General features: G+C 45.9%; 2 protein-coding genes across 3 annotated transcripts in view; both read right to left on the reverse strand.

Moving 5' to 3' along the window:
• Positions 1-11,648, reverse strand: part of LOC134294559 (zinc finger protein 658B-like) — a 32,392-nt gene extending 20,744 nt beyond the window's left edge. Inside the window, exons 1-2 of one of the 2 annotated variants that reach the window (XM_062966097.1) lie at positions 9,971-11,648; positions 8,319-9,905 (exon numbers count right to left, since the gene is read on the reverse strand). The gene's annotated coding sequence lies outside the window, so the exon portion shown is untranslated. Of the gene's footprint in view, positions 1-8,318 lie in introns of both variants that reach the window. The other variant, XM_062966095.1, reaches the window with a different exon arrangement.
• Positions 929-12,791, reverse strand: LOC134294560 (zinc finger protein 658B-like). Its single transcript, XM_062966098.1, has 2 exons — positions 12,648-12,791; positions 929-3,706 (listed from the first exon to the last, which is right to left on the reverse strand). The coding sequence occupies exon 2, from the start codon at positions 3,226-3,228 to the stop codon at positions 1,699-1,701; it is 1,530 nt and encodes a 509-aa protein (XP_062822168.1). The 5' UTR covers positions 3,229-3,706; positions 12,648-12,791; the 3' UTR covers positions 929-1,698.
• Positions 12,792-22,760: the final 9,969 nt, after the last annotated feature.

A 22,760-nucleotide genomic window follows, 5' to 3' on the forward strand; every position in this document is an offset into this window, starting at 1 on the left:
CCAGACGTGGTCTCTGAAGGGCCTCCTGGATCTCACGGACCTCACTCTTCCCTGAACACTCGGCATCCAAAGAACAGGAAACCTTTGGGCTCAGAACAAAACAAGCGGGCGACGGATCTAGACCAAACTGGGCACACAGAGCCAGCATGGCCAACTGTGCATACAGGTGAGGTTTGGGGGTGGTTGACCTTGGCATGTGGGAGTCGTAGTTCACCCTTATCCAGAGAGCACTGAATCCAGCTGACATTGGATCTGCAACGCCCACCAATGACAGATCAGGACCAAACCTGGCACACAGAAACCCCAGGACCAACAGAACATACAGGAGGGTTTTGGGGACTGACCCACACGTGTGGGAATTGTAGTTCACCCTGCATCCAGAGAGCATTCGGAAGCCCACCAATGATGGATGTGGACCAAACTTTGCACACACAACCCTGATGACCATAAGAACACACTGGAGGGGTTTGGGGGATAGACAAGACAGTCAAAAAGAATAGATGGTGATCAAAGCAGTGAATACATGTTGTATAAAGCATAATAGGAATAATAATGTCTGAAGCAAGACAACTGAATCCAAACCCATGCCACCAACACCGAGGAAGGAAATGATCTTCAAAGGCGCTCTAGATTAAACATTAAACCCCACTTTGGGCTTTTTTTTTCGTGTCAGGAGCAACCGGAGTTGCTTCTGGAGTGAGAGAATTGGCCGTCTGCAAGGACGTTGCCCAGGGGATGCCCGGATATTTTGATGTTTTTACCATCCTTGTGGGAGGCTTCTCTCGTGTCCCCGCATGGAGCTGGAGCTGATAGAGGGAGCTCATCCACATTGGGCTAAAACCAGGTCTACCCACCCCTCCAGTTTCAGCCGTTTTGACCCTTATAAATCCCCCTTTTTTTGCAAAAATAAAAAAACATAAAAGAGATATTAAAAGCAACAATACCAAAAAGGCAGAAATTATATATAATGCTTCAACTGCACATTAAACTAACTACTACATGAGATACAAAACTAAACAAGAAACAGACTAACGAGTTACCTACATAGACACACAACTGAACTAACAAACAGACATGGATACGTGACTATCTGTTAATTATTATTTCTCATTATTCTACGCCCCTTAGATAATATAATTACTTCCAGAATGGAACGTACAGAGTTCCCTCACTACTTTGTGTTTCACTGTTTGCAAATTCTCTGTTTCGCGGTTTTTCAATAAACTCTAAAAGAATATTATAAATCATAAAAAATTACAATTTACAGCCTGAGGAAGGGAGGAAGGAGAAGCCGAAGGGAGAGAAAAGGAGCCCAAGCGGCAACAAGAGGAGAAGGAGGCAATTTATCAACACATGATTTCTTGATAAAGACTTAAAATAGTGTATAACTACTAAAATAATGTAGAAATATATAGCATCCCTACTTCGCGGATTTTCACTTATTGCGGGTGGTCCTGGAACCTAACCCCCGGGATAAGTGAGGGAACACTGTATTTTAGTTCAATATTTCTACAATACACCACATGTGATGAAATGTCCCAACTTTGAGCTTGCACTTCCAAAATTTGCAAGAGTTGCTTTTGTACATGTTAGAATGACACTCTGGTGTCAATTAATACCATTCTCTCCAGGGTGAATTCTATGATGTCTATGTATAATCTTATTCCATGAAAAGCTCTGTACACACTCCATGCATTTCTATGGTTTGTGCCCAGTGTGAGTCCTTTCATGGGAACGTAGTCCTGAACTTCGAGCAAAGCTCTGTCCACACTCCAGGCATTTATATGGTTTCTCCCCAGTGTGAGTCCTTTGATGTGAACGTAGTCCTGAACTCTGAGCAAAGCTCTGTCCACACTCCAGGCATTTATATGGTTTCTCCCCAGTGTGAGTCCTTTGATGTGTATGTAAGTGTCCCTTCTGAGTGAAGCTCTGTCCACACTCCAGGCAGTTATATGGTTTCTCCCCAGTGTGAGTCCTTTGATGTGAACGTAGTCCTGAACTACGAGCAAAGCTCTGTCCACACTCCAGGCATTTATATGGTTTCTCCCCAGTGTGAGTCCTTTGATGTGTATGTAAGTGTCCCTTCTGAGTGAAGCTCTGTCCACACTCCAGGCATTTATATGGTTTCTCCCCAGTGTGAGTCCTTTGATGTGTATGTAAGTGTCCCTTCTGAGTAAAGCTCTGTCCACACTCCAGGCAGTTATAGGGTTCCTCCCCAGTGTGAGTTCTTTGATGTGAACGTAGTCCTAAACTATGAGCAAAACTCTGTCCACACTCCAGGCAGTTATAGGGTTTCTCCCCAGTGTGAGTCCTTTGATGCGTATGTAAGCTTCCCTTCTGAGTGAAGCTCTGTCCACACTCCAGGCATTTATAGGGTTTCTCCCCAGTGTGGGTCCTTTGATGTGAACGTAGTCCTGAACTACGACCAAAGCTCTGTCCACACTCCAGGCATTTAAAGGGTTTCTCCCCAGTGTGAGTTCTTTGATGTCTATGTAAGCTTCCCTTCTGAGTGAAGCTCTGTCCACACTCCAGGCAGTTATAGGGTTTCTCCCCAGTGTGAGTTCTTTGATGTGTATGTAAGTGTCCCTTCTGAGTGAAGCTCTGTCCACACTCCAGGCATTTATAGGGTTTCTCCCCAGTGTGGGTCCTTTGATGTGAATATAGTGCTGAACTATGAGCAAAGCTCTGTCCACACTCCAGGCAGTTATAGGGTTTCTCCCCAGTGTGAGTTCTTTGATGTGTATGTAAGTGTCCCTTCTGAGTGAAGCTCTGTCCACAGTCCAGGCATTTATAGGGTTTCTCCCCAGTGTGGGTCCTTTGATGTGAATATAGTGCTGAACTATGAGCAAAGCTCTGTCCACACTCCAGGCAGTTATAGGGTTTCTCCCCAGTGTGAGTTCTTTGATGTGTATGTAAGCTTCCCTTCTGAGTAAAGCTCTGTCCACACTCCAGGCAGTTATAGGGTTTCTCCCTAGTGTGAGTTCTTTGATGTGTATGTAAGTGTCCCTTCTGAGTGAAGCTCTGTCCACACTCCAGACAGTTATAGGGTTTCTCCCCAGTGTGAGTCCTTTGATGTGAACGTAGACCTGAACTCTGAGTGAAGCTCTGTCCACACTCCAGGCATTTATAGGATTTCTCCCCAGTGTGAGTCCTTTGATGTCTATTCAGGTTTCCATGATGACTAAAGCTCTTTCCACATTCAATACATTTATATGCTTTTTCCTCCATGTCAACAGTGCTATGTACATTTAATTCCAATATGGACACTTGATTCTTGTTTTTCCCTTTCTGATCACTCACAGCAGTGGGTTCAAATTACAGGAAAGTAGATTCCATCTGAACATTAAGAACTTCCTGACTGTAAGAGCTGTTCAGCAGTGGAACTCTCTGCCTCAGAGTGTAGTGGAGGCTCCTTTGGAATCCTTTAAACAGAGGCTAGATGCTCATCTGTCAGGGGTACTTTGCGCTTTTCCTGCACGGCAGAGGCCTGGACTGGGTGCCTCCTGCAGTCTCTTCCGACTCTATGGTTCTACTCTAGAATCCAAAGTGAATGTAGGAATTCAGCAAGATCAGACCCTTGAGAGGAATCCTTTTTCCTAGAGGACTGGTTTCCTTACTGCACTTTGGTTTCCAAATGCCTTAATATCGACTAGAAGCTGGTTCGTTTCCCATCACGGCAGGGGTGGCTCCAGAGAACTCTCACGTCCTGGTCAAGAAAGAAGAAGCAAAAGGTTAGACACGAAGCCGCATACCTCTGGCTCAAGGTAAACAAAGCGAAAAAGGAAAGAAGAAAGGAAAGATGGAAGGAAGGGAGGAAACACAGAAGGAAGGGATAAGAGAAGGAAGGAATCACGGAAGGAGGGAACTGAACCCTTTCCCCCATATTGGAGGGCCACACCCATTTCATTGGGTCAGACCCAAACGTGGTTAAAGGAACACAAGGCAGGCAGGCAGGCAGGCAGAACTCCTCCCAACATTCAAGGGTGTAACATATTCTGGATCATGGGTTTCCGTGAATTACCAGGATTGTGCTAAATGCTGAAAGAAACAAGGATTTCTTTATTGGTTGTGTCCTTATCTCCCCTGCCACAGGGACCCCCAACTCTGCTTCCTCAGCATCTCAAAGGGTCACTCCGGCCACATTTCCCAAATGAATCTTCCAAACTAAGAAGGACCTGCCTTCCCAACTGGCTAATTCACAACCACGTTCACAAATTGAGTCCATGCTGAACTAAGTTCCATTCAGGCATTCATGCATTCCCTCTGTAGAGCCCATGATGAGATGCAAAGACAGGCACAGCTCCAGCCACAAAGCCTCCTTCCTGCCGACTCCCTTCACCTTTGCCCACTTCCCCCTTTCCTTCTTTTTCCTCCATCCAGGGGAAATCCAAAGAAAACTGGAGGCCATGGAGAGAAAAGGTCTTCCTTGGATGCCTTTGGGAAGAACCTTCAAGGGGTCTCCACATGGCCTGAAAGGTTATCCCTTGATTCTGTAAGGCTGAAAACAAAAACGACTGGGAGAAGAATTGGCTTCCGTGGGAACTTCCAAAAGAAAGGGCCTGGTATTCTATCTCCCCAAACTCTGGCACCCACACATGTTAAGACAGATATAGAAGGAAGGTTTCTAATGGTAGCGATGGAACTACAAACAATTACTCAAGTATAAGCCGGCTTTTCAGCATGTTTTTAATGCTGAAAAAGCCCCCCTTGGCTTATACTCGGGTGAGGGAGGGAAGGAGGGAGACGGGTGTTGCTGAGAGGCAGCTGTCACCGTTTGCAGTGCTTGTCCTTGTGACGGAACGAAAGCAGGTGCCTCCCTGAGGTAACAAGGCTGCACTTGAGTGAGGGCGAAGAGGTCCTCAACTTCACCTCCGGCAGATGAGCTGAGACTGACAAGGAGGAGGAGCCGGGCACTTCTTCCTCAGCGCATCCACGGCAGAAAAGCATGAGCTTGCCCTCCCTCCACTAAAGCCTTGTTTCCTCAAGGAGGCTCCTGGCCCTGGCCACCCCCGTGATCCCGGCCCAACCGAAGAGGAGGAGAGAGATTAGGGAAGGAGGCAGCCGGAGAGGGAAGGAAGGAAAGAAAAGGGGTTTCCGTGCGGAAAGGCCTTTGAACCCTCTCCCACCCAGCCCACACATTCCTGGGTCTAGCGCCCACCCTGCCCACTTTTTGGCTGTTCCAATGTGCCTTTGATTAATTCCGTTCACTAAATGATTGGATCCCTCTAGCTATAACTTCATTCTCGACTCTTGCACTTTACTGTTGTCCCTGCCCTGGGCTTGTACTAACCTGACTGGCCCTTCCAGCCTTAACTTCTCATCGGCCTCTCGCACTCTGCCATCAGCCCTGCCCCCTCAGCTGTATTGCACAGGCCTTCCCCTTGCCCCAGCTCGGAAACGGCCATTACGCTTGGCTAAATACTGGTTGTTGTAGGATGAATTATGTTTTTAATTATGTCCTTTATGATGTTGGTATATGTATTTTTATTGTGTTATATTTTGACCTTTGTCTGATTGGGCTAGGTCCCCATGTAAGGTGCCCTGCGTCCCTTCAGGGAGATGGTGGCGGGATACAAAAATAATGTAGTAGTAGTGGTTGTTGTTGTTATTCTTATTAGTAGTAGTATTGGGGGGGGGAGTGTGGTACAATATGGTTTTATACTTTAAAGGGACAAACAAGTGTTGAACAAAGTGTTCAAAGAATGAGTTTTGTTGGCTTCGACTCGATCTGGACTAAGGTTTATGTACAAGGTTCTGTGGATGAATGGCTCAAGTATTTTGTATTGTTTTAAATCTGTATTTAACTGCTTATGTTTTTATTCTTTTGTATTATTGTGTATTGGCATCAAATTCTGCCAGTTTTGTAAGCCACCCTGAGTGAGAAGGGCAGGATAGAAATGATGGAAATAAAGAAATTAAAGAAATAATAATAATAATAAGAAGAAGAAGAAGAAGAAGAAGTTTATTTATATCCCACCTCCATCTCCCCCGAAGGGGACTCGGGGCGGCTTACAGCAAAATCAAAATACAAACAATGATAAAATATAAAACATCAGGACAAAAACAAAGACCAATAAAGAATATACACGATAAGTTAAAAAACACAACACAGAATTAAAACATCAGGTTAAAAACAATGAGGTTGCAATAGTGGATAAGCAAAGTGTACGGTGCACATTATGGGTAACAAATTCATAAATAGATAAAGTGCATTAGAATCATTTAAGGTCACATTAGGTACGGTAGGGAGGAGTCCTGAGTAATATCAGGAATCGGGAAGAGCGACCAGTGCAAAAGGTTGAGGAGCATAATAATTGTGATGGGAAAAGATGATCTTAACCAAAGGCCTGGGTGAAAAGCCAAGTTTTCAGACTCTTCCGAAATGCCATCAAGGTGGGGGCTTGCCTGATCTCCCTAGGCAGCGAATTCCATAACCGGGGGGCCACTACAGAGAAGGCCCTGTCCCTCGTCCCCACCAACCGCGCTTGCGACGCTGGCGGAAGCGAGAGGACGGCCTCCCCCGATGACCGAAGAGACCGCACAGGTTCGTAGGGGGACAGACGATCCCGAAGGTAGATGGGTCCCAAACCGTTCTGAGCTTTATAGGTGATCACCAGCACTTTGAATTGGGTCTGGAAAATGAGCGGCAGCCAGTGGAGCTCCTTAAACAGGAGGGTTGACCGCTCTCTCTGTATTGGGCTCCCGTTAGAACCAAGGCTGCCAAGCGTTGAACTAATTGAAGTTTCCGGGCCATCTTCAAAGGCAGCCCCACATAGAGCGCATTGCAATAATCCAATCTAGAGGTAACTAAGGCGTGAACCACCATGGCCAAGTCAGACTTCACGAGGTATGGTCGCAGCTGGCACACAAGTTTTATAACAGAACTATTATGTCTGATTCTGGGGGTTGGGGCTCATGTCCATTTCTAAGCCAAACAGCCGGCGTTGTCCGTAGACACCTCCAAGGTCATGTGGCCACTGGCATGACTGCATGGAGTGCCGTTACCTGAAGTGGTACCTATTGATCTACTCACATTGGCATGTTTTCGAAATGCTAGGTTGGCAGAAGCTGGAACTGACGGTGGGTGCTCACTCCACTCCCAGGATTTGAACCTGCGACCTTTCGGTCTGCAAGTTCAGCAGCTCAGCGCTTTAACACACTTTGCCACCGGGGCTCTTAGGTCATTATAATATATTACAATTATTATACTATCACATGATTATTGCTATATTATGATAATATCGATGTCAAATCGGATAGGATAAGATCATGATAATATTACAATATAATACAATCTCACAATTACGTATCCTATCCGATTTGTCGTCGATCCACTCCTTTGGGCTTCATGCAAATCTACCCTTTGCCAAAATATACGATCCTGTGCTTTGACCAAAGGTCAGCAACCCAACCTTCAAGTCACTGAGTCCACTCCGCCATCTGGGGGTTCCTTGTGCCTGAATGAAAGTGGGCACCTTCGTGAGGTCACAAGACGGTACTTGAGGAAGGGCAAAGTGGTCCCCATTCATCACCACCAGCAGCAGATGCGCTGAGGGAAAAGTGCCCGGCTCCCCCTCTTCGGCATCCCCCTCCTTGCCGTCTGGCCGCTCACTTGAGCTAGGAGGAGGCGCTGTCGAGGCTGAGGACGAGGGGGAGCCAGGCACTTCTTCCTCAGCACATCTGCCAGTGGCGAGGTGTCCGCTTGCCCTCCCTCCTGGCCCTCCCTCGCCGCCACCATGATCTCGGCCCAACCGGACAGGAGGAGGAGAGAGAGGAAGGAACACGGCCGGCCGGAGAGGGAAGGGAGGAAAGAAAAAGGGTTTCCATGAAGAAAGGTGGAGGGAGGCCTTTGAACCTTCTCTTGCCTTGCCTATGCATTCCTGGGTCCCTTCGGGGCCCCCTTTGGGCCCCAGCTTCAGGCAGGCCTCTGTGGGGTCACCACCTCAGCCTCCCCAAGCTACGCCTTGGAGGGACGGATGCCTCTCTGCTTCTGACCCACAGCCGAACCCGGGGCCGCCTTTTCACCCTTCTCCTCCTTCCTCCCTATTCCTCCTCCTTTTTTTCTTCTCTTCCTTCTCCTCCTTCCTCTATTCTTCCTCCTCCTGATTCCTTTTCTATTTCTATTATAACTGGGCAGTAATCTAAAATAATCTTTGACTGGATTTGAGCTTTTAAAATATGATTTAAAATACATGATAGCCATGTACAAATATGTGAGGGGAAGTCCTAGGGAGGAGGGAGGGAGCTTGTTTTCTGCTGCCCTGCAGACTAGGACGCAGTGGAACAATGGCTTCAAACTACAGGGAAGGAGATTCCACCTGAACATCGGGAAGAACTTCCTCACTGTGAGAAGGGCTGTTCGGCAGTGGAACTCTCTCTCTGCCCCGGACTGTGGTGGAGGCTCCTTCTTTGGAGGCTTTTAAGCAGAGGCTGGATGGCCATCTGTCGGGGGTGCTTTGAATACGATTTCCTGCTTCTTGGCAGAATGGGGTTGGACTGGATGGCCCATGAGGTCTCTTCCAACTCTACTATTCTAGGATTCTATGATTTAATTAATCCTTCTCCTCCTTCCTGTATTCTTCCTCCTTCTGCTTCTTGTCTTCCTTCCTTCCACTCTGCCTCCTCCTCCTATTCTTTCTCCGTCTTCCTTTTTCTTCATCCCCTTCTCCTCCTCCCTTATTTCTCCTTCTCCTCTTCCTTTTTCTTGCTCTCCGTCTCCCAAGAAAAGTAATGAAAGTCAGTGAAGCTGGCCATTGACCTGTGGGGTCCCACAAGGTTCCATTCTTTCCCCCATGCTTTTTAACATCTACATGAAACTGCTGGGTGGCCAGCTACTGGGCAATATACATTTAGTATTAATGCCAAGTTTTTTTTCTAAAAAAATCCTCTATGTTTGCAAATCCATTACAACCTGTACCCTCGGTTCTCTTCTAACACGAGAAATAAATCTATATATATAAAAGAGTGATGGAATTCGGGCACCGAGCAAAACAACAAAACTAAACACCCTCCAAACTCCAAATTTGCCCACAGAATCCATTATCCACGCCTCCAGGTTGAAACAACAAAACATTGGGTCAGAACCTCCACAGGATCCACTCACCCCACACTCCTCCAAAACAAGGGCGGGAGAGGGAATGCCCAGCTTGGCCTTTGCCCTCTCTCTGTGACCCCTCCTCCCATGACGTCACTCCCCGGCCGACCGACAACGGCCAGCTGTTCCCCGTGCGCACCCTGCTCGCAAGCCCCGCCCCCTGGGAGCCGGAGCCCCAGCTTCTCCTTCTGGCTGCCTCCTTCCCCTCACTCGCTGCCATCATCAGGATCCCTCACCAGAGCACCCTCCTGAGCTTCTTCACCAAGTCAGGGAAAACGCCAGGAAGTCACAGGTACCTCCTCCAGGCCAACTTGAATACCATTGAATAGGCTTGCAGCATCAAAGGCTGGCTGCTTCATACTTAGGGGACTCCATTGTCGGCCAACTTGAATACCATTGAATAGCCTTGCAGCATCAAAGGCTGGCTGCTTCATACTTAGGGGACTCCATTGTCGGCCAACTTGAATACCATTGAATAGCCTTGCAGCATCAAAACGTGGCTGCTTCATACTTAGGGGACTCCATTGTCGGCCAACTTGAATACCATTGAATAGCCTTGCAGCATCAAACCCTGGCTGCTTCATACCTAGGGGATTCCATTGTCGGCCAACTTGAATACCATTGAATAGCCTTGCAGCATCAAACCCTGGCTGCTTCATACCTAAGGGACTCCATTGTCGGCCAACTTGAATACCATTGAATAGCCTTGCAGCATCAAAGGCTGGCTGCTTCATACCTAGGGGATTCCATTGTCGGCCAACTTGAATCCCATTGAATAGCCTTGCAGCATCAAAGCCTGGCTGCTTCATACCTAGGGGACTCCATTGTTGGCCAACTTGAATACCCTTGCAGCATCAAAGCCTGGCTGCTTCATACCTATGGGGAATCCTCTTTATGCCACCTTCCATGCCACGAAGAAAACCCCACTAAGGACTACGCCACAGCAACGCGTGGCCGGGTACAGCTAGTACCCAAATAAAAAAATAAATACATAAGAAGGGAGGAGGAAGGATGGGAAGGAAGAATGGAGGAAGGAAGGGAGAGAAGGAGGGAAGGAAAGAACAAGGAAGTGATTGGGAATTGGAAAATATAGATATTTACACCTATATATTGTGTATACATAATAATAATAATTTTATTCTTATATCCCATCATCATCTCTCTCCCAGAAAGGACTCGGGGCGGCTTTCATGGGGACCAAGCCCAGCATAAACAAGGATTCCAAGGTAAAACACAATTAAAAAACGTATAGCAAATAAACAATATAATCAAAACAACTGAAATGAGAAAAAGTAAAAACACCATAAAACTATATAACCGACATCAACCGACCAGTAAGCGGAAAAAGTGGGCACGATCAGATCCGAGAAGGCAGGGCAAGGCCATGTGCAAAATGCCGACTATATTTATTTATTGACTACATTTATAGACTGCTTTTCTCCCCCTAAGGCAGGCATGGGCAAAGTAAGGCCCTGGGGAGGGTGGGGTGGATGTGGCCCCCTGGGCGCTTCCCTCTGGCCCCCTCCTCACGTTCCCTGTCCTCTTGGCATAAGGACAGGGTGGCCGGCCGCATCCTCAGGCCAAGAATTGGGGAGGAAGGCACGTGGTAGTGGAGAGAGGACCTCCTGGAGCTCTCCTGGCCACTGCGCGTCTCACCCTCCTCCCCATCCTTATGCCGGGAGGGTGGCTGGAGGGAGGCAGGCGGAAGGAAGGCGGCTGAGAGCCCTCTGAGCACACTCGGCTGCGGCCTGCCTCGCCCTCCTCCCGGCATGATGCCCAGAGGACACCCAAGGGGGTCTGGGGAGGAGGGACCGGGCAGTGAGCAGATGGTTAAGAGCCAGACGCAAGAGATCACTGCTGAGCGAAAGAAAGGCCAAGGGTTCAAAGCCTGCATCCGATTGAGCTCCTGACCTTGTACTTGACTGTCACCCAGAGAGCACTGTCGACCCAACCAAGGATGGATCTGGACCAAACTTGCTGCAGTACCTTCACTGACACTATGACCCCCACGAGAATAGATTGGGACCAGACTTGGCCCAGAGAAGCCCCTTGACCAACTGAACACACTGCAGGGGTCGGTGGGAATAGAAATTGGTTTGGGGAGTTATAGTTCACCTGCAACCAGAAAGCACCGAACCCAGCCGAGGTGAGATCTGGACTACAGTGTAGCTGTGCATGCAGGCCTGGTTTAATAATAATAATAATAATAATAATAATAATAATAAATCTCTATTTACATCCTTCTCTTCTCCCTCTCGGGACCCAAAGCGGCTGAGAACGTATTGAAATCCCATAAACAACAGAGCAGATGGACAATGTAAACCAGGGGTCCCCAAACTACGGCCCGCGGGCCACATGCGGCCCGCCAGAGCTATTGATCCGGCCCGCGGGACAGTAGCTCCCTCCTCCTCCTCCGCCAAGAAAGGTGCGTGTGGCAAGGAGAAAGAGGAAAAGGCCTTTCCCTTCTCCCTCGCCCCGCGTGCCCCTTTTCTGCTGCCACTGCCACCGAGGAAGGAGCATGCAGGGCGAGCGAGCGAGGAGGCAGGGAAGGCGAGTGCCTTTCTCCCTCGCTCGCTCGCCCCGCGCGCTCCTTTCCCGCCGCTGCCGCCGAGGAATCCTCCTCCTGCACAATCCATGCCCATTAGGACACTGGAGTCCTCGGGGGGATGTTTACTCCAACCAGTTAAAACCTGACTTACAATCATGGGGTTTGATTTACACTGCTGCTACATGTTAAATTTGTACTCTGTGTTTGGTTTATGTTCTTTTTTTATAATGGTGTGTTTTTATCTAGGTATTTTTGGTATGTATTTTATGTTTTGCACCCTACCTCTTGCTGTCAGAAGAGGTGGGTAATAAAACATTTATTATTATTGTTGTTGTTGTTAACACAACGACATAGTCTGACACAGCAAACAAGATAGATATGCTGGATTTCGTATCACAAAATCACAAGTCGAACACTTCCCAAGCGTCTAGGACTGTGTGATGTATTTTCGGATGATGTGCGCAGATCCCATTATTATTATTATTATTATTATTATTGAGTGATTATCTGTCAGGAGTGCTTTGATTATGTTTTGGTGCACAAAAGCAAAAGGGGGTTGGACTAGATGGCCCAAGGGGTCTCTTCCAACCCTCTTTATTATTTTTTATGATGATGATGATGATGATTATTATTATTATTAACATTGACGCTGTATTTGTTCCCTTTTTGTCTTTTTTTACTTCATAATAAGATATGTGCAGTGTGCATAGGAATTTGTTCATAGTTTTAAAAACAAACACTATAGTTCGGCCCTCCAACGGTCTGAGGGACCGTGAAATGGCCCCCTGTTTAAAAAGTTTGGGGACCCCGGATGTAAACACAACGGGAGAGACAGATGAAGGGAACCCACTGGAGCAGACCTTCAGGCCCGAGAGGCGTCCCGTGGAGACCCGTCTGGGGAGGAGGGCATCCTGGGAGTTGTAGGCCTCCCCCCCTCCCTCCCACCCCGAGCTCCTTCCGCCTCCCCCCCGGGCACCCCAGGCGAGCCTCCCTCTCCCCACAGACCTCTCTCTCTCTCTCTCTCTCTCTCTCCGTCCTCTTCCCTCCGCCTTCTTTCCCGCCTCACAGACACAGACCAGGCCTCAGGCCAGGCCAGGCGCCGCCATCTTCCTCCTCGTCCTCCTCCTTCCCCGGAGCCCGCCCCCGCCCCCTCCCATTGGCTGAGCCCGGACGCCCCGCCCACCGGAGGACCCCCATTGGCTGTCTGCCGCTCCTCCTCCTTTGATTGACGGGCGGCAGGGCGGGGCTCCTGAGCAGAGTTGCCCAACGTCACACTTCAAGTCCTGACGGAGTTTCTGGGGGTGAACCGGGCATGTTGGGAGTTGTAGTTAATAATACTTTTCAATAGCCAATAGGGGCCCGCTCGTGGGCGGGGCGTCACGGACTCGGCCAATGGGAGGGCGAGGGGCGGAGGAGGGGCGGGGCTTCTTCCTGGCTGGGCCTGCGCAGAGCCTCTCTCGCCGCCATTGTTTTCTGAGGCGTTTCCTCTGGAGCCGCGAAGGAGGAGAGAGAGAGAGAGAGAGAGAGAGAGAGAGAGAGAGAGAGAGAGAGAGAGAGAGAGAGAGAGAGGTTTGTGTTGATCTTGATATTCTGTCTGGATTGAGTGTCTCTGGGTCTCTCTGTGGGGAGGGGAGGGGGCGGGGCCTGCCTCCCTCCCGGAAGAAACGAGGCCTCAATGGCCGCCGAGGCCCCCCTCCCCCTCCCCTCCCTTTGGACTTGTTTGTTTACGTGTTTATTGTTTACTGCATTTCTATCCCGCCCTTCTCACCCCGAAGGGGACTCCGAGCGGCTTAGAAATGATATGATATCCATTTAATGATATAATCATATTATACTATTGGATATACATGTAATATTAATAATAATATTGTGATGTAATACAATGTAATAGTAATTATAATTCACTATTATAATTCTATATTTATATTACATGCCATATTACTAATACTATTGCAATATAGTCGTATGACATAATATATTGTATGTATATAGACTTGTAATCCGCCCTGAGTCCCCTTCGGGGTGAGAAGGCCGGGATAGAAATGTCGCTAATGAATAAATAACCATGTGCATACAGTATACTATAATATTAGCATAGCACAATATCAGCATTATCTATTACTCTATTGTACTATACTGCTATATTATTTGCGATATTACATGTAGGTTTCAAAATTAACATAATCAGAGACCGTTCCCGAGATGGTGGGATCTTCTCTCCTGTTATTATTATATAATTCTTTTAATTTAGGTATTAATAAGGTTTTAATTTTTCTATAATATTCCAGTCCCAGCCCATCCATTTCTGGAGTCTTCCCGGCTTTTAAATTATCTATAATTTTTCCAGTCTCTTTTTCTGGAATTAATTGTTCCATAATTAATGTTATCTGTTTCCTGGATCTTTATTTTCCAATATTTCTCAATATATTCCTCTATTTTACTTTTGGAGTTTTCTTTTGCCAAATATAGTTCTTGGTAAGATCTTGGAAAAGTTAATATTTTGTCTTCCATCCTTGTATGATTCTTACCTTCCTTGTCTTTAATGGATGTTATTAATTTTTTCCTTTCTAATGTGTGCTGCCTTGGCTAATAATTTGGAGTTTCTATTACTGTATTCAAAGTATTCTTGTTGTGAATGCGCCTTCAGAGACTGTGAATGATAGTGGTAGGATCAGGAGAGGAAGGAAAAGCCCTCGCGAGGAGGGCTCATTGGAGGATTTGTTTAGGAAAAGGGTCAGGGAGACTGATGGGGAGTCTTCTGAGCAGGATTTATGTGGGGATCCTGAGGTGGAAATGGATGCTGGGGAACAGGTGTTAACGGAGGAATTGGGCACGGACTGGGCACGGGCACCGGAGATGCTTGGGGACGAATCAGGGCCCATGGATACTGCTGATGCTGGGGAAGCTTGGGTGTCTTCAGAAGCAGATCCCACTTGGTCTGCTTGGAGGAGTGAGAGGGGGTCCACAGGTGTGGATAGAGTTGGGCACGGGCAGGATGATTGGGACTCTGATGAGGAATTAGGAACGCCTGACCCAAGGGCATTGGCTGTGTGGAGTTCTGATTCAGATTAAGAAGTTGAGACACCTGCTCTTTGGGCGTGAATAGTTTGGACGCCCAGGGAGACCTGGATATATTGGGGTTGTTTGGCCATTATACCTTGCGTGTGGCAAGGTGTTGCTGGGCGCCACTGGGTTTCCTGTGTGTGTTACTGAAGACTGAACTGGGACTTTGCAACGGATGTAAGTTTAATCTGGGTTATTCTGCAACGGAGGGCTGGAATTGTGTGGGTTTTCCTGGACTGCACTGTTATTGCTATTTTGTATTAGCTGCTGTTTGCCCTCGTTACTTTGGCTCTTTGTGCCATTTCGTGTTGTGACTTTCTTGGATGACTTCAACCTCTCGGACCTTGGACTGGAACTTGACTCGGCTTTGCTCTTTGCTCTCAATCCGTGGCTTGGCGTCGTTCTCTATTCCGTGGCTGTCTGCTGTTGTTGACTACTACCTTCACTCCTGATACCGACGCTGTCTGCTTATCCCGACTTTGGACCGGCTTGACGACGTTCTCCCGCTCTGCTCCTTTAACTCCTGGCTTGGCGTTTGCTTCTGCAGCAGCTTGGCGCTGCTGGTTTATCCCGACTTCGGACCGGCTTGACGATACTTTCCCGCTCTGCTCCTTTAACTCTTGGTTTGGTGTATGTTCCACCAGCGGTTGCTGTGAGCTCGCCAGAGTCTCACTGTTTCGCTGTCTTTGCTGCTCTCAGCTGGGAGTTCCCTAGCTCAGTTTGTGCGTTTGTTTGTTTTGAACTCCTTTTTGTACTTTTGAGTTTTGGGAAAGGTTTGTGGGCTTCAATACTGCTTGCTTAGTTCATGCCTCCGTTTTTCAGCCCATTGTGAACTTTTGGGTCAAGTTCTAGAACTTCAAGTTTAACCTGGATTATATCTCTGGCTAATCCAGATTATTTGCTAGTTCTTGTTTTTTGGTTTTTTTTCCTGCTTGTTCTACTTAATAACACTGAAAGTTAAGTGTTTTAAGTCTTTTTAGTTTGTTGAGCTATTTTTTGGACTGTTGCTTTAATAAACTCTATTTTGCTCTCTAATTGGCGTCTGACTTTTCTGACTGACAATTCTCCATTTAAAAATATCAAAATTCTTTGTGCCTTTTCTTACTCTATTTTCTCATTGCTAATGTTTTTATATAGCTTTGTTTATCCTTTTCTAGCATATGTTTCATCTCTAATTCCTTATTCTAATCTTTTTTTCTTGTTTTCTTTAAATTTTGTTGTTTTTTAATAACATTCCTCTGGCTACTGCTTTCATTGTATCCCTTACCATCACAGTGTAGCAATTGATGATGATGATGATGATGATGATGATGATGATGATGATGATGATGATAAAACCTCATTTGTACCCTGCCACCATCTCTCCTAAGGGACTCGGGGCGGCTCACAGAAGCATTCCAAGTGCCCCGCATATAAACAACAATACACAAGTATAAATATAAAGACATAAGTAAACTCAACAGTGCATATAAAATCCCACTAATAAAATTGTAAGAGTATGAAATTATAAAAATCCCTGAAATGCAGTAGAACCTGCGGAAGGCCAGCTAGCTGCCGTAACAGTCCAACTGCGGAGCAGTGCTTCATCAAGCTGAACATAGATTACTCAGGTCAATGGCCAGGGGTCTGAGCAGGTATCCCCGGCTTCACTAACTTTCATTAATTTTCCATATAAATTAATTTTCTTGGGAGAAGGAGAGCAAGAAAAAGGAAGAGGGAGGAAGAATAGAAGGAGGAGAAGAAGGAAGGAAGAAAAGAAGCAGGAGGAGGAAGAATACATGAAGGAGGAGAAGGATTAATCCTTATTTTAAAGGCTCAAATCCAATCAAAGGTTATTTCAGATCACTGTCCAACTACAATAGACATAGAAAAAAGAAGCAGCAGGAGGAGGAATAGAGGAAGGAGGAGAAGGAAGAGAAGAAAAAAAGGAGTGGGACTAGGGGGGAAGAAGAAGGGCGAAAAGGTGGCCCCAGGTGTGGCTGCGGGTCAGAAGCGGAGAGGCATCCGTCCCTCCAAGGCCTGGCTTGGGGAGGCCAAGGTGTTGAACCCACAGAGGCCTGCCAGAAGCTGGGGCCCAAAGGGGCCCCCGAAGTGACCTGGGAATGCGTGGCTGGGCAGGAGAGGGTTCAAAGGCCTCCGCCTTTCCCCATAGAAACCCCTTTTCTTTCCTTCCTTCCCTCTCTGGCCGTGTTCCGTCTTCTCTCTCCTTCTCCGCCTTCTCTTCCTTTTTAGTTGAGCTGGGATCACGGTGGCAGCGAGGGCCAGGACCCTTCTTGAGGCAACGAGGCCGCATTTGAGGGAGGGCAAGCTCATGCCTCTCCACTGGTGGGTGCGCTGAGGGAGAAGGGCCTGGCTCCCCTCCCTGTCAGCCTCGACAGCGCCTCCTTCTCTTCGCTCAGGTGAGCGAGGACGGCAAGGAGGGGGCTGGCGAGGAGGGGGAGCCGGGCACTTTTCCCTCAGCATATCCGCCGGTGGTGAAGAATGGGGACCTCTTTGCCCTTCCTCAAGTAGGGTCTTGTAACCTCAGGGAGGTGCCCACCTTCATTCAGTCACAAGGACAAGGACTGCAAACGGTGAGGGCTGCCCATCAGCAACACCCGCCTCCCTCCTTCCCTCCCTCACCTGAGTATAAGCCAAGGGGGGCTGTCATGCCACGAGCAGGCAAAACATTACCTGCTGCCCTGTCTCTTTAAGGTTCCAAAGGGGCGGAGCTTAGCCTTGGCTCCTGCCAGCCTGAAATGGCAGTTATTTTTGTCAGTTAGAATTTGTCAGTTGGTGAGGCACTGGAAGGAAGTGTAGGAAGTAAAAGGATCACAGAAATTCACGTCACGTTGGAACTGTATTCAAATTAGATTAAAAAGCCATAGACTACAGCAATAGAGAAAGCCATGTCAACAACACTGCATTGAAGTCATCTCAAAGATACAAAGAATCCAGTCATAACAAGACTTTATACTCTGTGGCAATATCTATCCAGAACTGCATAGACTCAAAGATTTCTTTCCTCACAAGAGACTTCATAGTGGCATCAAGAGGAAAAGAGATCAATTTTGTCTATTAATAAAATATTTTGTTTCACAACTACAGTCTCCAATCTGTCCTTCGTGCTATGAGTCCTTCCAGTTCATTTAATTAAGCATGGAGGCAGAACAGTGAATTTCTTTCCTTTGACCTTCCCAAGTAAAAGTGAATTTCTTTCCTTTGAGCTTCCCCAGTAAAAGTGAATTTCTTAAAGTGAATTTCTGTGGAGAAGTGAATTTCTTTCCTTTGACCTTCCCAAGTAAAAGTGAATTTCTTTCCTTCAAGCTTCCTGAATAAAAATGAATTTATTTTCCTTTGAGCTTCTCCAGTAAAAGTGTATTTTCTTTAAGCTTCCCAAGTAGCAGTTGATTTCTTTCTTTTGACCTTCCTGAGGAGAAGTGAAAACTACCTCAGAAGAAGAAGGAGTTAAGCAGCCATTTTGACTGTAGAGAGAGTGCAGTCATAGAGGGCAGCGCCATTTTGAAGGAACCTGAGGGAAGCCTTTCGGAGGAAAATGTGGCTTTCAGGACCACAATAGTTATTTTTAAGTCTAAAAAGCTTTAAGTCTCAGTAAAAGGACTGAGAATCTTAAAAGTTAGTGATCACTTTATTTAAGGGACTATTAGTAACGGACAGCAACAGGAGAATAAAAGACCTACATTCCAAAGTAACGGAGAATAGGCTATTCAGTCCTTTCTGTCCAAAAGCAATTCAGTCTAATATAAAGTGACACAAACTTCAGAAGACTTAAAGATGTCTGCTTCTTCCTCACAAAAGAGCAGAATATCTAAACCTACCTCAAAAATGTTGTCCTTCTGGCAAGATAAACTAGATTCCTTGAAACCTAAATATCAGAAATCATGGCAGAGAATTTTAGATATGAGTCAAGCAAGCCATCGCTTTAGGCAGCAGAAAGAAATATTAGATTGTAAGGAAAGATTACAACATCAATACTGTGAGTGGATAACATATTCAGATAATATAATCTCTTTGCTTGAACATATGAAAACATCAGAATCTTTAAGTAATAAGGAAGAAATGTTGTCAGAGAGAGAGAGAAGGGAACTAGAATTTGATACCATCATGAATGATTTATATAACAAAATATCAGAAGGTCAGGCAGAAGAAGACCCTGCCTCCCTTATGGAAACTGTTGATGAAGAACAAGTGCAACACATGTTTAGTAAAGACACAGATACAAAGTCAAACAGGTCTGTGTGTACATTAGCAGGCAAATCAAGATCATCTCACACATCCCACAGAACAGAAAGAACAAGAGGGACTTCTGTTCATAGTGGTTCTTCTGGCCAATCCCTTAGTCTGGTCATAAAGGCTAGGGCCGAGGCAGCTGCCGCAGTAAAACAAATAGAGTTTCTTAAGAAAAGACAGCAAATTGTTGCAGAGAAGGCAGAACTGGATGCCTTGGCCGCTGCCAAGAAGGCAGAAATGGAAGCCGCAGCTGCCGCTGAGCAGGCAGCAGCCGCTGCCAAGCAAGCAGGTATGGATGCAGAAAATAAGGCCCGTCAAGTTAAAACAGAAGCTGCTCTAGCAACGTTAGCACAGGTTGCAAAGGCTGAGGTGTTACAAGTAAAGGCCTCAGTCCTAGAGCAAGGTCTCTTAGGAAATACATTCCCTCCAGATGTTACAACAGAAGATCCTGTCACAAAAGTGGATTCTTATTTAAATACCCAAATTATCAATATTGCAGCCCCTCCTGTGCTAACAAGAGAAAGTGCAGTAGCAAATAATTCTTTTGTATCACAACCAGAAATTATAGAGGTTTCTGCACCCAAAGAACATTATTTGCCGTATGCAGAAGTAGCAAGTCAAGCAGCAGTTCCATTGCATGATATATCTCAAACCAAGTTAGAGCACAGTTTTCCAGTAGACACACAGGACTCAATACAGTCAAACTACACAATGCCAACAACTGCATTCAGTCTCAATCCCAAAGCAGCTAGTTGGGTTCCAGAAAACCCCCAGATCCAAACTAACTCTGAACCAACTTTGCAACAGTCCTCAGTCCCACTTGATATTTTAAATTACACCTCCTACAGAAACCCAAGAAGGGACTTAGCAGACAGAGGCATTCAGAAATTCTCTGATAAGCCAGAGGATTATATGTTGTGGAAGAATACATTTCAGTCAGCTCTCAAGCAACTAAAATTGCCTGTAGAGGAAGAGTTAAATTTATTGATTGCTTGGTTGGGACCTGCTTCTTCCATACAGGTGAAGAGAATTTATGCAGCAAACATAAATAACCCACATGCAGCCTTAAATCGAGTGTGGGACCGTCTCAATGAACGTTATGGATCATCTGCACAGATAGAAACGTTGCTTCTGCAAAAGCTTAAATCGTTTCCTGCATTTACAAAAGGGGAATATGAGAAATTATGGGATTATGCAGATTTGCTTGAAGAATTGGAGGCAGCTAAGGGAAATCCAGATTTACCAGGGCTTGCATGTTTAGATCAATATTTAACACAACAAGAGATTATTGATAAACTGCCTTTCTCACTGAAGGAGGTATGGGGCCGGGAAGTTTTCTCTTATAAAGAAACTCATCAACGGAAATACCCACCATTTACACATTTAGTGAAGTTTCTCTTAAGATCAGCTAGAGAGAAGAATGATTTGCAAACGGGGTTTCCTCTTTTATATCAAAGTAATAAAAAGGATAAGAAACATTTCATAGAAACCAAAAGCAAACCACAAGTCACAGTTAGAAAAACTGAAACCAAGGTCAAATCAGTTGAACATCACACAAAGACATCAGCAGGAGTAATATGTCCAGTACACCAAATAGCACATGATCTGAATAACTGCAAAGAATTCAGGAGCAAACCTTATGAAGAGCGTTTAACCTTTGCCAGAGATCAAAGACTTTGTTTTAAATGTGGTACTTTCAGAAACCACATAGCCAAGGAGTGCAGGAGAAAAGTGAAATGTCAAGAATGCTTTAGTGAAAAACATTGCTCTGCACTACACCGCGAAACAACACCTCATCAGAAAGGAAAGAACTCTGAAAAGTCAGAATGTATTCTTGTGGAAACACCACAACCTAAGGAGATTAAGATAGCAACATCAACTTGCACAGCTTTGTGTGGAGAAGCAGGAAAAGAACGAACATGTCATCCTATTTGCTTGGTAGATGTCTACCCTGAAAACTCTCCAGATCAAGTTAAACGCATGTACGTTGCCTTAGATTCTCAAAGTGACACCTCCCTAGCAACACCTGAATTCTTTAACATCTTTCAAATTCAATCAAAAGAGGTAGAATACGTTATGACTACTTGTGGTGGAGATCAGGTCATGGTGGGGAGAGTAGCATCTGGATTCATCCTCCGGACTATTGATGGCATGAAACAATTTAGGTTACCAACGTTCATAGAATGCCAAAATATACCTAAAGATGAAAGACAAATCCCTACAAGAGAAATAGCTATGCGTCATGCACACCTAAGATCCATGGCACATAAGTTACCAAGATTCGACCCTGGCGCAAAGATTCTTTTGCTTATTGGTATAGACTGTCCAGACTTGTTTTCAGTTAAAAAGCAAATAAAAGGTCGACCAGGAGCACCAATAGCTCAAGAACTAGAGATAGGCTGGACTATCCTAGGTCCAGTATGTTTAAACCGCAAAAGGTTGCCTTCTCATGCTCAAACCTTTTGCACAGGCTTCATGCCAAATGGACGTCCTACACAGATGTTAGATTGTTTGAATCACATCCAAATACGTTTCCAAAACACCGAGAGTTTAGAATCTTCAGTAGTTAGGACTACAGATCATGACAACCTAATAGTTTTGTCCAAAGAAAATAATCAACAGAAGGAACTTCTTGTATGTTTCCTCTCACATGCAAACAGTGTTAGCGCCCCAGAACCAGCAGGCAAGTCATATATTATCGAATATGAAGAAAACAATCATACTGATAATAGAAGTTCAGAGCAGCCTAGTGCTTCAAAGTCTGTCATAAAAGAAGATGAAATTGAAGATATGTCCACATCGCAGACTGCACTTCAAACCAATTCCTCAACTCAGAGGGCAAAATCAGATATACCTTTTGACCACCCGGAAGCTCAAGTGTCTGTACAGCAAGCTATAGATGCTGCAATGATATCTCCAATAGTGCAACCACCCACCAATGTTGGTGTCGACATTTTCGCCCTACCAGCAAAGGTTACCAAAGAAGAATGGATGGCTGATCACAAAGAGAGTATTAATTGTCTAAATTATAGCCAAGTACAACTTCAAAAGGACAGTGAGCATAATATAGATGGCCACAAGAACACTGGAAGTGATCCTGCATTATCACAAATGATAGTGAGTCATACAAACTTCCACTCTGATGTCTCAGATATGTGTAATCATTTGCAAGCAGAATATATGACCTCACAGGCTACCACCAATCGATTAAGAGCTGAACTTGCCAAAGAACCCCGAGAAGTTGCTGTATATGAGCAAGAACTTCAAAAACCTTCGGAGACAAAGTATCAACTTGAAGAAGCTCATGGTCAGCTAAAAGAGCAGAAACAATTATCTAGTAAAAGGCTATTGGTCAAAGAACAGCAGGTTGCTGATCTTCAAATAAAGCCTTCATATTCTGAGGAGAAGCTAAAGAAGATAGCAGCAGTTGTAACCAAACTGCAGCAACAGCTAAATGGAGTGAAGCAGCAGTGCCAGGATGAGCGGAGCTTTCGAAAGAGTGCCCAGCAGAGAGCAAAGGTGTTGGAGTTGAGACAAGAGTTTGTATCAGTCCAGGGAGGCCTGAACGGGTGTTGCAGCGTCGCAGAGGACAGGTTTGCCTTCCATGTTCCAGAATTAAAGGTAAGCTTTGACCGAAGAGGATTTAGTTCACATGAAGGAGGATCGCAAGGTCATCGAAGTGTTGGACTTTGAAAGGCCAACCACATACTTCATCCCGCCATTTCATCCAGATCAATCTGCAGAGACTGTAGGAAAGCTGAAGGATGAAACACTAGAGGAAGTCAAAGGGATGATGAATCTACAAGTTAGAACAGTTATAGTTTG

The sequence above is a fragment of the Anolis carolinensis genome, unplaced genomic scaffold, assembly GCF_035594765.1.
Source record: "Anolis carolinensis isolate JA03-04 unplaced genomic scaffold, rAnoCar3.1.pri scaffold_17, whole genome shotgun sequence".
Taxonomy (NCBI): Eukaryota; Metazoa; Chordata; class Lepidosauria; order Squamata; family Dactyloidae; genus Anolis; species Anolis carolinensis.

Excerpts from the sequence above, each read along its gene's own strand:
- LOC134294560 (XM_062966098.1), bottom strand. The coding sequence starts at position 3,228 with ATGGAGGAAAAAGCATATAAATGTATTGAATGTGGAAAGAGCTTTAGT.